This window comes from Gambusia affinis, linkage group LG03, assembly GCF_019740435.1.
Source record: "Gambusia affinis linkage group LG03, SWU_Gaff_1.0, whole genome shotgun sequence".
Lineage (NCBI taxonomy): Eukaryota > Metazoa > Chordata > Actinopteri > Cyprinodontiformes > Poeciliidae > Gambusia > Gambusia affinis.
This window is the reverse complement of record NC_057870.1, coordinates 16,334,682-16,349,756: the sequence shown is the minus strand read 5'-3', so window position 1 is coordinate 16,349,756 and position 15,075 is coordinate 16,334,682. Positions and strand designations below refer to the sequence as shown.

The 15,075-nt window shown below is 38.3% G+C and overlaps 2 protein-coding genes across 2 annotated transcripts; one reads left to right on the top strand and one right to left on the bottom strand.

Annotated features, from left to right (window-relative positions):
• Window positions 1–394: 394 nt before the first annotated feature.
• LOC122828275 (D-amino-acid oxidase-like) lies at window positions 395–4,372 on the top strand. The gene is made up of 11 exons (XM_044111687.1): window positions 395–510; window positions 955–1,155; window positions 1,238–1,352; window positions 1,714–1,790; window positions 2,037–2,102; window positions 2,484–2,538; window positions 2,627–2,731; window positions 2,809–2,891; window positions 3,098–3,215; window positions 3,780–3,878; window positions 3,964–4,372. The coding sequence occupies exons 2-11, from the start codon at window positions 962–964 to the stop codon at window positions 4,087–4,089; spliced, it is 1,038 nt and encodes a 345-aa protein (XP_043967622.1). The 5' UTR covers window positions 395–510; window positions 955–961; the 3' UTR covers window positions 4,090–4,372.
• Window positions 4,373–4,374: 2 nt separating this feature from the next.
• On the bottom strand, window positions 4,375–14,555 carry svopa (SV2 related protein a). Its single transcript, XM_044111686.1, has 16 exons — window positions 14,416–14,555; window positions 12,830–12,987; window positions 12,641–12,726; window positions 12,444–12,542; window positions 11,905–11,976; window positions 11,274–11,398; window positions 11,130–11,193; window positions 10,901–11,026; window positions 10,697–10,825; window positions 10,502–10,575; window positions 10,051–10,127; window positions 9,828–9,932; window positions 7,681–7,792; window positions 7,507–7,588; window positions 7,323–7,412; window positions 4,375–7,231 (listed from the first exon to the last, which is right to left on the bottom strand). The coding sequence occupies exons 1-16, from the start codon at window positions 14,448–14,450 to the stop codon at window positions 7,031–7,033; spliced, it is 1,635 nt and encodes a 544-aa protein (XP_043967621.1). The 5' UTR covers window positions 14,451–14,555; the 3' UTR covers window positions 4,375–7,030.
• Window positions 14,556–15,075: the final 520 nt, after the last annotated feature.

The window sequence follows — 15,075 nt, the reverse complement described above, 5'->3', positions numbered from 1 at the left end:
TGCAGTATATTTTATAAAAGAAAAAAATACAAAGAGAGAGCCCTGGACAGGTCACCAAATGAGTGCTGATATCTTTTTTTTTTCTACAGAAATCTAAAAAGTTGGGGGTTTTTTTAGCTTCAACCTTTTAAGTTTGATTTCATGAACATGAGCCGGACATGAATGCCTCTTTCTTAAAAAATAAAAAATAAAATGTTTTATGCGACCAAGTTTTTTTTAAAGTGACAAGTGTTAATAAATAACATTTTTACCACTTTTGTATTGTGGTTGCATAATCGCGCAAAATAAGTAGGTTTTTTATTTATTAAATACCATGTTGGTGACGTTGAATTACAAGTGACGTGTGCCCCCATGCGTCCGCTATGGTTATGCTTTTAACGATGGGACGTGAACGCAACACGCACGCAGCTGACCTTGCTGCAGGCTCCGCCCTCCTCCATGTGATATATGGAGCAAAATGGGATTCAGTGACTGGTAGTTAAAAGTGTTCAGTAGAGACTTGATCCAAAGGTAAGTCAAGAAAACAACTTTTTCATAAACATCCGTTTTGTAATTTAAGGTGTATCTCTTAAATTTGTGTGGATTTTACTGCTTTTCCTGTAGTTATTTTTTTTACACACGCTTAACAAAAATGTATATTTTGCCAACTCGTCGCCCCCTGTTACATAAACCTCTCAGCACGGGGACTGCACAAAGTTCGGAGAGCTGCAGAGCATAGCCTTTTTGTTTCTGCTGGGTCTGGTCAACCATTTACATTCTCCCCTAAATCTTGTAAATTTTTACAAGATTTAATTCTTGCACAATTTCATGCCATAGCGTGCAATATTAGAGCAGATGCACGGGCCTAAGCAGCTTTGTAAAGTTTTATGGAGTGTTATTTACCAGCTATGTGGAGTATATCTGTGTGCATAAATAAGTAATTTCAGGTCAGTCAGTGTTACTGTCTCATTTCAGTGCAAAGATGCGAGTGGCAGTGATTGGAGCTGGAGTCATTGGCCTGTCAGCAGCTCAGAGTATATATGAGCAGTACCACTCCATAGTCAGCCCACTGACCATTGAGGTGTATGCAGACCGCTTCACCCCTCTGACCACCAGCGATGGAGCCGCTGGCTTCTGGCAGCCATACCTCTATGATAAGGGCAACATCCAGGAGACGTGAATGAAGTCTCTATAATTGTCAATTCATTTTGTTTGTCTTTAATTCCAAATATGACACTTTTTCTCTTTATATCTTTAGAAAGTGGAATAAGGAGACCTTTGATTACCTGCTAAACTGGCTGAGCTCACCTGAGGCAGTAAAAATGGGCATATTCCTCCAATCAGGCTACAACCTCTGCACTGAACCCCTTCCAGTGAGTTCTGCTTTGATCTTGTAAAATGCGCTACAAGTCTGACCTTAAAGATAAGACTTGGACTTGTTAACCTTTTTTACAACAAAGAGCGAAGCTAAATTTTAACCTCCTAAAGATTAATTAAAGAATTATTACAGATGAGTTCATTGTCGGCCATGGATAATAGTCCGATGGTTTTCAGCTACACTGAAACACAGCTTTGTTCAGACAAACAAAAGATGGTTGCTAGCAGTGGTTGGGAAACAGAGAGGCCTCCCTAAGGTTTGGGGATACACACAGAGTTAATTGTGGTTCTGTAAAGTCACACAGATAAGGTCATTTTTGTGTTGCATTTTCTTAGTAAACCTGTTTTTGATTCTAGGAGCCATCATTTAAAGACATCGTCCTGGGCTTCAGACAGCTCACAGAGCGGGAGCTGCAAATGTTTCCTGGATACAAGTGAGTTCCTTCAGAAACAGCCATTAAAACCAGTCAAGCAGCCATCTGCGCCTCTTATCATGTTCCCAGTGTAACAGCAAATATTAAAACGAAGCCCATACTTTCCATGGGTCACATGAAGAAAATAAACAATTTTTTTCAGTAGACGTGATTAAACGTAACTTCTTCCTGACACTTAATTTGTATTCCAAGTTTGTTTGTTATTTTCTAAATGTCAGATTATCATTAAATAAGATTTTTCTTCAGGTTTGGCTGGTTCAACACAGCTCTCATGGTGGAAGGTAAAACCTACTTACCATGGCTGACGGACTGGTGAGAATGTTACATCATATCAAATCTGCATTTTTTTTCTCACTTTCGATTTTGTCTTCCTTTAGCCCTATTATATTTGTTAATGTTAATAAATACATGGATTTATGTTGTGTAGCAACACAGTCAAAAGTAATTTATATTTAAAAACTACTATCTATTGGAGTTTATTTTATTTGAGATTTTATTGGCTCTGACAGACTCTCCCTCCTAAGGCACAAAGCTCTGCATTACAATGTAGTTTGACCTCAAAAGGCCATTGGTCTTTAAAATAACTTGGTTATCACCGATATAACCAAGATTATACACAAAATCACAATATGTAACTTGTCACAAATCTTGATTTCCACAGAGGTCCTGCTAATGAACAAACTTTTTTTGTAGGTTGAAAAAGAGGGGCGTCAAATTTTATCACAAGAAAATAGAGTCATTTAAAGAGGTAAGTGTCAACTTTTCCTTGTTTACAATTGAACCTTTTGTGCTTCATGTTTGTTTATCATTTTACATATTCTCCATGACTACTTTAGCTTTCTGATGCTGGGGTGGATGCGATAATAAACTGCACTGGGATAAGATCTGGGGAGCTGCAGCCCGACCCGGACCTAACAGCAGGCCGTGGCCAGATAGTGAAGGTGAGCTGAAGACGCCTTGAAGAGCCTGTGCAGACAATACAGAAACTGATCTTTTTACCTTCTTTTCTGGGTTTCAGGTGGACGCCCCATGGCTGAAGCATTGGATTATTACCCACAGTACCAAAGCTGGAGTGTACAATTCACCGTATATCATCCCAGGGTATTTCCAGTAACACACCTTAACATGGTGTTAACTTTTAAACACCATGCCTCAGATGTTTTTCAGTGGGCAGTTTTACCTCATTCTTTTCTGGTGGTGTTGATTTGTAGCTGCAGACCTTGTTCGGGCTGCTTTGGGACTGTTGTGCAGTGAGGTCAGAAAGTCAGACCTGTTTTCTTCCGCTCACAGACCCTCTGTGTCCGCAGGAGCCGCCTTGTGACTGTGGGAGGGGTTTTCCAGCTGGGAAACTGGAGTGAGCAGAACAACTCCACTGACCATGAGAACATCTGGAAGACTGCATGTCGGCTTGAGCCAAGTCTCAAGGTGAGCTGACGTCAGAAGGCCAAAAAGAGCCACTTTGTTTCTACTGAAGTTAATTATCCATGATGAGCCTTCTGTGATGAAGACACTTTTAATCTTTCCTTAGCCACTTTTAGGCACATTTAAAAAAAAGCAGAAGATAAGAATTGACAGTGCATTAAAATGAGCAAACAAAAAGACAAAGACGGATGTAGTGACTTGCATCTGATTGTCATGCAGTATTAATAGCTCTTAAACTTGCTAACATTTTATCACATTTAAACCGCAAATCTGAACTTATTTTAATAGGATTTTTTGATGGACCAAAACACATTCTGAAGGAAAAAGAATGCACATTTTTAACCAATAAAATGTGAAAAGTGTAAGCATCTGCATTCTGCCTGAACTTTGACTAGACCATTCTGACACATCAGCATGACATTATCTAAACTACTGTAACCCACTGTACATATTTTTGTGAAGCGTGGTCAGAAGTGAGAGAAAAATGCATTTTTTTTCACATGAGTAATAGCTACAGTTTAAATGTTTTTCTCTGAAAGTTATGGGTTGGTTTTTGTTTCTCCACAGCATGCCAAGATAGTAGAGGACTGGACCGGTCTCAGGCCTGTTCGCAGCAAAGTCCGACTGGAGCGAGAGACCATACGACCCGGTGGCTCCACAATTGAGGTAAAACTGAGCAGAAAATCAGCAATTGATTGTTGACTTTCTGTTGTCCAGCTTCCTAAAAAAACCCAGTGGTTCCCTCTTCCAGGTCATACACAACTACGGCCATGGCGGCTTTGGGCTCACCATTCACCGGGGTTGTGCTCAGGAGACAGCAAGGCTGTTCGGTCAGATCGTGGCGCAGAAGGGCGATCGCCCCAAAGCTCGCCTGTAGTTCCGAGTCCAGCAGCAGGGATTCTTCTTTTTTCCAAAATCCGACACCAGCACTCCCGGTGTCTTTAACAAAGCTAAGATGTAACGCAAAAAAAATTTAAAATACTTTGTGTACTTTATCTGAACTATGCGGACATCACTACAACCTGAGACGCCTTAGATAAATAATGAGTTTGAGTAAAAAAAATTGTTAGTGTTTCATGTCTTTGTAGTTTGTTGTAAATTCTAGAATATAAAATTTCTATATTAATTTTAGAAATAATAATAAATAAACATGACTCCATTAGAATCTTTTATGTTTTTTATTATAATATCATACACATTTACATCTAGTGCATTGACACTTAATGCTGCACAATATCTCAAACACTGGCGAGTCAAAGCATCTTGGTGGACCCGTGTGTGGTGATATCTTGTTTTCTGTTAGAATAACCAAAGTCTGCCTCCATCTCTTTATCAATTACAAACAAAAGACAATGACCGAACTAGGTGTGATTTTTTTTTCATTTACATCAAGAACATGACATCCAGTAAACGTTCACAGCTCGGCTCTGTGTATGGGAGTATGCTGTTAAAAGTCTGGATCAGTAGAGGAATAGTTGATACATGAGTAATAACATCATTACTATAAAGCCCTCCATAGGCAGTTCATTTTGGCTGACCACATGAATACTAGGGCTGAATTTCTGGATTATTTGTCAACTTCTCATAGTCTTCAAGAAATAAAGCCTAATGTTTTATTAATGCACATGTAATTTTCTAGAAAACTTCCCAATCCTCTAAACTTGTCTCCATGTGAGGAGAAATAATCACAAGATGCAGCTGGAAATGTACTTTCAAGGTAAAATGGTCAAATTCCTGACTTACGTAGGGCCTGAAATTAAGTAAATGTGTAACAGACTCTAACTTTCTCATCTGGACTTTACCTTCACTCTGTATTAATAAACCTTTGCCCTGTTGTAGCATATTTTGGAGAAATTAACACTTAAAAAGTAGAACATATTTAAGAAAGTTGAGATAGCATCTCTATGGAGTGGCTGTAAAAGTATTCATACCCCTTCAACCTTTTTCACATTTGTTCACATTATAATCACAAACGAGGATATTTTATGTGACAGACCGAAAAAGTATAACATATTTGTGGAGTACACGATAATGAGATCCCTGTTTTCCAAATCTTGCAACAATAAACAATATAAAAAGTGGGTGCATTTATTTGTTTTGCTCCATTTACTCTGAAACCTTTTATATGAAATTCTGTGAAACAAACTGGCTTCAGATGTTCTTGAATTTAGTAAACAGTAATTTCTACAATTTATTCTTAGTATAAAACCAGATGTTCTGTGAACGTTGCAGATGTTTGCTGCACAATAGGGAACCCTAATGACAGAAATATTCCTGAAACACACCAGATGTGTCGGGGATGTCATGGAGAAGTTTAAAGCAAAGTTCTAAAACAAAATCCCTGGCTTTGAACATTTCACAAAGTTCTATTCAATCATGTCAAAGTAGAGGACTGCACAACAATGGTCTTCATCAAGACATTTGTGTACTTTTGTGAAAGTCGTAAAATACATTTGAAAATTTGTATATCAAGTCTTGAAAATTCATGTTCACAGATTATCTTCATTCAGTGGGACTGAGATTGAACTGTGTTGCAAAGATGACCAAAACCAGGTCAGGTTCTGCAGGAGTCCAGCAGACCCCGACCTGTGGTTTCAGTCTTGAGATGTGTAAAAGTAGTAGACGAATACCCCCAAAAGACTGGAAGCTGTAACTACAGGGAAATGTGTCTACAAAGTACTGGCTTTTGGAGGCTAAAAACAAATTGATTTGTTCATTTAAACATTTTAAACCATCTCTAGATGTTTCAGTTTCCTTCATAATCGTGGGCTACGTGGTGTTGGTTTGTCACATATAATTAGAATAAAATGCGTGGAAATTTGTGGTTGTAATGTGAAAGAAATGTCACAAAGTTCAAGGAATATGAATAAGTTTGCAACATATTGTAAACTATAAATCTGCCGGTACTTATATGAGTGAAAAGAACCATTTAAGAGTAACTACACTTTTGGAAAACTCTCTTCAGACTCTCGCTGTTTGTGCTGTAATGTAGAAATGCTTAGTTTTATGTTAAAGAAACTTCCAGCCCTCCACTGACAGCTTCAGGAAATCTAAAAGTTTGTCATAGGTAAAACAATCACATCATGATTAAACTTTTCAAAATCATGATTTCAGTCATTTATATGTGCATTTGCATTAGGAAACTGATGAAAGTGAAGCAAATTATCCCTTAAAAGTTCTGATATTTGCAATAAAATCAAGGGCTCCTACGTAGGATCTATATTTACCTTGATAACTAGGAATGTTCAGTGAAAAAAACAGAATCTGGTCAGTTCATCTGAGGAGTTATTTTTATTCTTCAACAATACCTTTTTAAGTTAAAGTGCATTTCAGCAGGCAATTTCCATGTACATGAGATGATTGTGTTTTTGTTTTGTTTTTTGCTAAGAATACATTAGGAGATGGTATGTTCAGTATGCTTTGTGTACTACAGAGGCTGTTTTTTCATTGATTTCCAAGGTGGTTTAGTCACCTACTCAATAGATTGTTTTAAGGCTCTTTCAAATGAAGGTAGCTGTATGAAGATAAATTTCAACACTTTCACACCTTCCATCTTCCCCTTTTCAGAGACTTTTCCCATTTTCACCATCATCTCCGGTAATCCTGAACATCACTTGGTCTTTCTAACTCGTCCTGTGAGTACGTAGTTTTACAATGGCAACCCTGTGACACCAATGGTGTTTAAAGACTTTACATACAGTTATGTGATGTAAAAATGGTGCTGCCTGGATCTTAGGAGAAACATACAAGAAGGGCAGAAAGCTGGTTTAGCTTCCTCCTCTCCTCTCATTTGGTCTCGTACCACAGTGAGCATGTCCTCAACCCTGAGAACCAGAGCTGGAGTTTGGGATTTCTTCTGATCTGTGGCCTACCATCTCCTGTCCCCACTCACGATTGTTGGACTCCTGCAGACCCCGACCTGTGGTTTCAATGGGCAGAGCGCAGGAGGCGACGGCAGCAAACAGGCAGCAGCAGCAGTACACAGAGAGGGCCAGGTACACCGAAGACTCCAACATCACCTGCAGGACGAAAGTCCAAGAAAACCAAGATGAATAAACTCATGCAGCCAGTTCACTTTGAATAATCGGTGCTTATTTATTTAGGTGTTACCTGTGCAACAAAAGGAGTGATGAGGGCACCAACTCTGGCCATCCCACTGCTTGTTCCCAGACCCAAAGCTCTAGTTGCTGTTGGATAAACCTGCAGAAAGCCCAGAGAAAATGGCTATCTATCACCCTGCTTTCACTGTTTCTCATAGTGTAAGCTCATACAACAGTCTGCAAGGATGTATCACCTCTGGAGTGTAAACATAGGCTGCCTGGAAGCCTCCAGCAATAAATGCTCTGGCTACGAATATCAACACTGTCATGGATGTTCTGCAGAAGAAAACGGGTGTCAAAAGAAGCAGATAAACATTAAACAATTATAACATGATAAACAATTCATAAGATGTAAAAGCTGTATTTACCTCCCAACGCAACCATACAGAGGGATGATGCACAGAGAGAACACGAGGAAACACAATGCCATGGTCTTTCTTCGTCCCAATCGATCAATAGCCCACAGTGTGACCAGCAGTCCTGCAGGAAGTCAGCACAGTCACTAATCTTCAATGCACAGAGGTTTTTGTCCCCTTTAAATGTGTGATAAATAATGCGAGCATTATTTATTATAGCAGAGAACTGACAGAGAAAATGATCTTTTTGGACTATAACATAAAATTTGCTAACGTATATTTCGCTATGTGTGAGATCCTCTCCTTAAACTGCTAACATAAACATACAGGCGCATCTTTTTACCTTAGAAAAACATTGACAAGAATCAAGTAAAACTGATACAGATTCAATACGTACACACTGAAATGTTTCAAGAATTAATTTCTACCTATTTTTGTTATTATGGCTTTCAGGTAACAAAAACCTAAAATGTCTGTTTCTTGAATAAATAGAATAAAAAAGTTGGAAAGACTATGACTGTAAAGCTAGGGAGCTCTGTGAATCAATGTCTCAAAGGAAGGGTGCAGAGTCACTGAATTTAAGTAGCCTGAGGTCCAATGGAAAGCTTCTGTTGTCAGTAATTATTTGAAGTTTCATTTTATCTTCTGGTGTCGGCACCATGTTGAAGCACAGAGTCTCTGCACTGCTGCAACAATTCATGCAAATGCAGCCGCAACCACATACTAAGTGCATGTAACACTGTACATAGGCATGATTATGTTACAGTAATTACCATAGCAACAGAACACTGAGGAGGGCAGAGATGTAGAGAACTACAGAGACGCCACACTTACTACAGAAAAGTATATTTGTTTTATAATACATTTACCTCCAAAGACAAAAGAAAAAAATATATATATATTTTCACATTTCTGCAAATTCACCAACTTTTGTCTAAAGCAGATAAGCAGAATTTCAAAAGAGCTTATGTTTATAAACAATAATACTACTTGTTATTAATTTGGTGTTAAGAGATGAGTGTTTTTTTTTTTCTGGAAACGAATTGCCATGAAGTATAATTCTGATTTTTACATTTGCGTTGAATGACCAAGAAAAAAAAAACAAAAAAACAAAACAAAAACATTTTCACTTTTCTTACAAATTTACCAACTGCACAGTTCCTGTTAAGTAGTAAGTACTATAAGACAAGCAGTATTTCAAAAGAGCAGAAGAAAACTAATGTGTTTTGAACAATAACAATATTTGTTGTTAATCTGTTGCTAAGAGGTGAGAGCATTTTCTCGTAACCAAGTGCCACGAAGTAAACATTTGATTTTTACTTTTGCAAAATTTACCAACTCTAAATTTCCTGTGTCTAAGCAGATTAGCACTATTTAGGAAGAGATTAAGTTTTATAAACTGTAACTAATTTGATGTTAAGAGATTATAAATTTTTTTCTGGAAACAAACTGCCACGAAGTATGAATCATATTTTTACATTTGTGTTAAGTGTCTGTTTTGTAATATATTTACCACCAATGACAAAAAAAAAAGTCACTTTTTTAAAAAATTCACCAACTGCCCAATTCTTGTTAAGTAGTAAGTACTATATGATAAGCAGTATTTAAAAAGAGCAGAAGAAATCTTATGTTTTTTGAACAATAACAATATTTGTTGTTAATCTGTTGCTAAGAGACGAGCGTGTTTTCTGGTAGCCAAGTGCCACAAAAATCAATGTACTCACTCTATTGTGTACATTGTAGCTTTCTTTAACATTGATTCTAATTTTAGCCTCGTTTAAATTTCTTCAGAAATTTCTAGTTTTTCTATGCTATTTTAACTTACACCTGTAAAAACGTAAGCTTGTGTCAAATACATGCAACTAGTTTTAGCACAGACGTGCAGTTAGAGCTAACAAGATGCTAAAAATAATCAATAAAGAAATGAAAATGTATAAACATTTATTGGGTAAAACATAAAAATATGTGTCTGAGTTAAGTGATGTTTTTTGTAATGCCAAACAGCATTCTCTGATGAGAATGATGTGTTGTTTTAAAATTTTGAATCTTGTGCATCTTCTTAAAACATTTTTTTTGTTTGTTTTTTATGTCCAAGATACTGCAGAGGAAACATATTTGTTATTGACAATGACATAGAAAAACATATTTGATTTATTTACCTGGGAATTCAGACAATGTAGTCCAGAGCAGATCTTTATAGTCATCAGAATTTAGATATTTACACTCCAAGTTGCATCTGAGCTCCTTTTTTCCACCTTTGGGCACTAGAGGGAGACATTAAGCAGCAAAAAGTATCTCTCAGTCTGATGTCTGACATGTTTTGGTAAAGCTTTTTGCTAAAACATGACTGTTTCTGTTTGTGTGATGACCTCGCTGACTCACTTCCACATGCACCTCCTTCCTGGAACAACTCTGTAGTGAGCAGCACCAGTCCATAGTAAGAGAAGGCGTTTGCAAACCTGCACTGACAGAGATGCAAAATGAAATCAGACTCAGCGTTTGGAAAACTATTCATGTCCCTTTATCTTTTCCATGTTTTGATACATGACAGCTACAAACATCTATTTTGATATGTTTAATTGTAAAAACTGTTGAAAACCACATGTCTTCGTTTCCACAAGTACTCATTACTATCTATCACATAAAAATGCAATGAAATGCATTGAATTTTGTGGACAAAATATTTGAGAGTTTAAGGGTTGTGAATGTTTTTACAAGTCACTATGCATAGGCACTGCAATTTTTTAAACAAATGATTAAAATAGTAAAATCCTGAAGCTTGAGAAGGTCTTGAAGAGGACATTGTGCTCGCTTTATCACTTGTTTCATTTACCAAATGAACCAGAGCAGAACCGTGGTGCATCGGAAGTGTGACGAAAATAAGTCTCGGATCTTCCCGCGATCTTCCTAATCAGAAAGAACAGATACAAAAAAAATAGATAAATGCCTGCATAACAGGATTACACAGCGGAGAAGAGTCATTGTTACTCAGGGCATGCATGTCCTGCCAGCCCAGGCTGTGCTGCACCTGTCTGGCAGCAATAAGTTTTCCCAGAGGCATGGGGACGCCGTTCTCTGTGGCTATACGTTTCAGAGTTGCCAGAGCCTTTTCCTGATTCCCCGTCAGCACGTCATACCGAGCACTCTCTGGCAGCCACTGTGAACACACACATACCGGCCATGAACATGTCATTAAATAAAGATGAACAGCCTGTTAAACTGCTGTACCTACATAGCACAGAAAGGCGAAAATGAAGAGAGGGATGGTGGAAAGGCCGAGAAGCCAGCGCCAGCCCAGAGTGGGCATCACAAGGATCGCCAACAGGACCTCAAACACTGTACCGATTGCCCAAAAGATCTGAAAAAAAACAACAACAAAAAAACATAAAAAACTAACATACAAAAGCAGTCAAAGGGAAAAGGACACTTGCTACAGTGTGATAGTCTGGAGCAACTCATACCTCAATAAGCAAAATACATGTGGCTCTGGATCTCATGGGAAGAAACTCGGCATACAGGGTCACCCTTAAAAGAACGTCAGTGTAAATACCAACTCAGCTCATTTGTTTCACTGTTGCTTTCAGAGTAGTGAATGAGGTACTTACGACTGAGGCGCCCCTCCTATACCAAAGCCCACCAGTGCACGCAGGACCAGGATCCACCCGTAAATGGGTGCAAATGCACTCAGGAGGCCATAGAACATGGTCCAAAGCACACTCAGAGTCAAGCCCTGTTAATGGATATGATCAGTATGTTACTTATATACCACATGCCTTTTTGTGAATTCGAATCACGTCGAAAATGAATGAACATCAACAGATGAATTCATACAAAACAAAATGTAATATCTGCGCTTAGTTGAGTCTGTTAAAACCTCGAGTTTCCCCAATGCTGTAACATCAACTTTGCACCTCTCAGCACTCAGCCATCATCCACATCCCTCACTTTAGAGGCCTCTATTCCACTGCCTCCCTCCTCCACCACCATTTTCTACCTTTCAACACTTCACGTGAGGAATGTCTACAAAGGGTCAAGTCAAGGTGTGAAAAGCTGCAAGTCTGGATGGCATCAGTTTCACGCTCTTAAGGTGCTGTGTAGATGAACTGGCATCATGGCATGCACGTTCAATCAAATAAAGTCTCAATAAAGTTTGGGAAATTTGATGCTTCAGGGGTTCTGAAGACCTTTGCAGTGAATTGCATAAATCATTTTCACAAGATTTTCAGTGGAACTCACCATCTTCCTGCCATATCTATCAGATATGTTTCCCCAAAGAGAAGAGCTGATCATCATCCCAATGAACACCGCCTGCATCATTAACGGAAGAAAGTAATTACCATTTTGTGTGAGAAGGTTTAGTAGTTTCATGGACAGTCTCATGTCTCTGCAGTCTTGGTGAATTACAGTTTAACGATGATCATTAGGATATCATTTTAGCCTGAGTTTTACTGTTTTGGGGTTTAGGTTTAATCTTTCTTCATGAATCATGTTTCATTTTACAGGACTTAGATTTCTACAGGAGTCATTTATGTTAGCTTCCCTTACTTGCATCGTGTTAGCCATCTGCTCGCACTTCCATTGATAAATATCCTCTTTGGTTGACATGGTTATTTTTCAGATTCTCTGTTTACCTTTTATTGTGTAACCTGAAAAATGCTTTCCAATTTCACTGTTAATTTTCAAATAAACCCCAGTATTCTCCTTTAATTATACTACCAGCACATTCATTAAGCACTATAGGCAGGATCACTTTACAAACTTTGGGAAACTCTTACCGATGTGAGCAGTGCCACCTCAAGGCTCGGTAGTCTCCACTCACAGTGGAGCTGTGGGGCTAAGATGCTGAGTATCATCATCTCCATGGCATCGGCCATCTGCACAAACAGGGAACCAAGAGGCACTCAGGAAATTAGTGTGGGAGTGGGCAAGAGCAACTTCTGTCAAGCTTGCATGGAGTTGGAACAATTCTCACCCAGGATAAACCAGTGAGGATGGAGAGTTTCCACTGAAATGTGCCAAAGCCTATGGCCTCCACAGCATCTTCTACCATGAACGTGTCTGAGAAAATGATAAAGACAATCATTTAGTAGTAATCATTACTTTAATTGAATAGAAAAGTATAAGATTTAGAGAAAAGGAGCAGGTTTCTAAGATAACGCACCGTCGGTTGGATTGGCAAACTCTCGAGGCACCGGAGCGCTTTCTGCCAGCGCCACAGACTCCAGATCAGCAGGCTCGGCTGGCCTGACCTCCTGCTCTCTGCTTTCGACATCTTCATCAGATCGTGTGCTCTCACCTGTGCGACGGAAACGGACAACACTGCAAAAAAAAAAAAAAAAAGCAAAGTGAAATAAAAGATCATGAATTATTTAAAAAAAAATACAAAGAAAAGATCCATCTTATTTTAACAGTTCTTCATGTAAAGACACATTTGTAGTTGATGCTTGTATTGTAGTGCCAAAGTCTTCAACCACAAGGAAAATAATATGCATCCTACTCGCTTTACTTCAAAGATCAACAAAATATAAAATTTTTGTTAAACAAAACTTAAAAGATTGCAAGATTATCATTTTTTGTTTACCTTTCAGCAGGTCTAGAAATTATATTTTGAGGAACCACAGTATCCATGATTTAGGAGCAGCAATGATATTGCAGGCTACACCCCCACTTTTGTGAGTGTGAAAGAAATAATATCAACACTATGTTTTCTAGCTTTGCCTATAAAGACTTTGAACATGTGCTGATAATGTTTCTCAAAGAAAGTACTAAACAATGTCAAACAGTTGAGGTAGAGTTGATTTATGATAAGTTCTCGCTATAAAACACAAATTATTTCTTGTAAAAAAGAAACACCAGGATAATTTAGTTTCATATCAATGTTTGATATTGTTGGTGTAAATCAAATTATAGGAGTAGACTTTGTTATACGAGCCTATGTTGGTTGTAAATCTACAAACAAAATGATATAGTGGTCAAATGTATAAACGATATCTGGACTTTCAAATGGTGCAAACTCCCTTCCAAAAAATCCCTATGAGAGGTTAGATACCCAAATAGTAGGCAGCATATAATCTTCCCCCACATACAAAAAAAATTGTTAGTTGCACTCACAAATAGAGAGCGCCTGTGATGTCTTAATCACAGTAATTACAGAACATGACCTCCAGGCTGTGTGAAGCCTCAGGGGTTGCAATTAAGTATGTGAGGTCCATGAAGATGTTCTTCAGAATGCACAAATAGCAAGATCAAACCAGTGCTATTATTTACTAACTATAAATATACCAATAAGAATATTTACAATCCATATATTTAACACATTTCTATTTATATCAGGCCTAATTAGTTGTTGAGGAAGAAGAATGCAGCCACATTAAGAAACCAGTCTTCAGTTTAACTGATTTACACGTAAACGGGTTTATATAAACCATGTTATGTACTGAGTCATGACTGTAAAGTCGACAACAAGTCTACATCAGTCTGCAAAACACAACAAACCGGCTTGTTAATAACTGTCTATACGAAAAATAATGTAAAATAACAGTATGATATTAATCTTTATGAGTTTAACACTGTCTTTGCAGTCTACGTGTATAAATCAGTGCTGTGTTTGAGGACTGCCAGGCTATTTGTGGTGAGCTAATGAAACAAACACGAAGCAGTCAGAGAGCGACGCATCGGGCTGTCACGGTCGAAAATATGTGATTTAAAACCAGCCCGACATTGATATATTAACTATGCTCTACTCACGGAAGTTGTCTCAACTGAAACAGGTCATCGTCCATTTCGTATGTTTTTTTAACGATGCTCCGTTTGGCCTCATCGCCGTTTACATTATCGCGACGGTCGGCGATTTCAGCACCGAGGAGAGCGACTCAGTCCGGGGCGTCTGCCGGCAGCCAATCAGAGGCCGCTCTGGCTGAGCTCAGAGGGAACCACGTGACTCCTGATCAAAGTGGGGGTCAACACCGGACTCTGCAACCTTCACAAAGAGGGAGACGACGACAGGTGTCCAGATAAATAAAGGCTATATCAGTATTCAAACAAGGCAATTTTAAATAGTTTACAAACGGGCAAAAGTTAATCACAGATTTAAATGAAGAAAACAGGTAAAAATATTGACAAATAATATTTCTTCATCCTCTGCATCACTTTATGCTGTTACATTACAGATCCAAAATGGAAAGTATTTATTATCGTGACACAGAAGAAAAATCGTACTGTTGTTAAACTATTATGGGTTAATTTTTATTCAGTCCAGGGGATCTCCCCTCCTAAGTCTGTACTTTGGAGAATCATCTTTCAAAGTGGTTTGTGGATATGTCTCCACCAGCTTCTCACATCTACAGGCTCCAAGTGTTGCCCAGTCATCTTTAATTAGTTATTTTCTCATTTGATCTGAGGCTTTCT

Coding starts and splice junctions, on each gene's coding strand:
- LOC122828275 (XM_044111687.1), top strand. CDS start 962: ATGCGAGTGGCAGTGATTGGAGCTGGAGTCATTGGCCTGTCAGCAGCT. Junction 2,539..2,626: donor AAATAGAGTCATTTAAAGAG/GTAAGTGTCAAC, acceptor TGACTACTTTAG/CTTTCTGATGCTGGGGTGGA. Junction 3,879..3,963: donor CCGGTGGCTCCACAATTGAG/GTAAAACTGAGC, acceptor TCCCTCTTCCAG/GTCATACACAACTACGGCCA.
- svopa (XM_044111686.1), bottom strand. CDS start 14,450: ATGGACGATGACCTGTTTCAGTTGAGACAACTTCC. Junction 11,399..11,904: donor ATAGATATGGCAGGAAGATG/GTGAGTTCCACT, acceptor ATCCATTAACAG/GGCTTGACTCTGAGTGTGCT. Junction 10,826..10,900: donor TTTTCGCCTTTCTGTGCTAT/GTAGGTACAGCA, acceptor GTGTGTTCACAG/TGGCTGCCAGAGAGTGCTCG.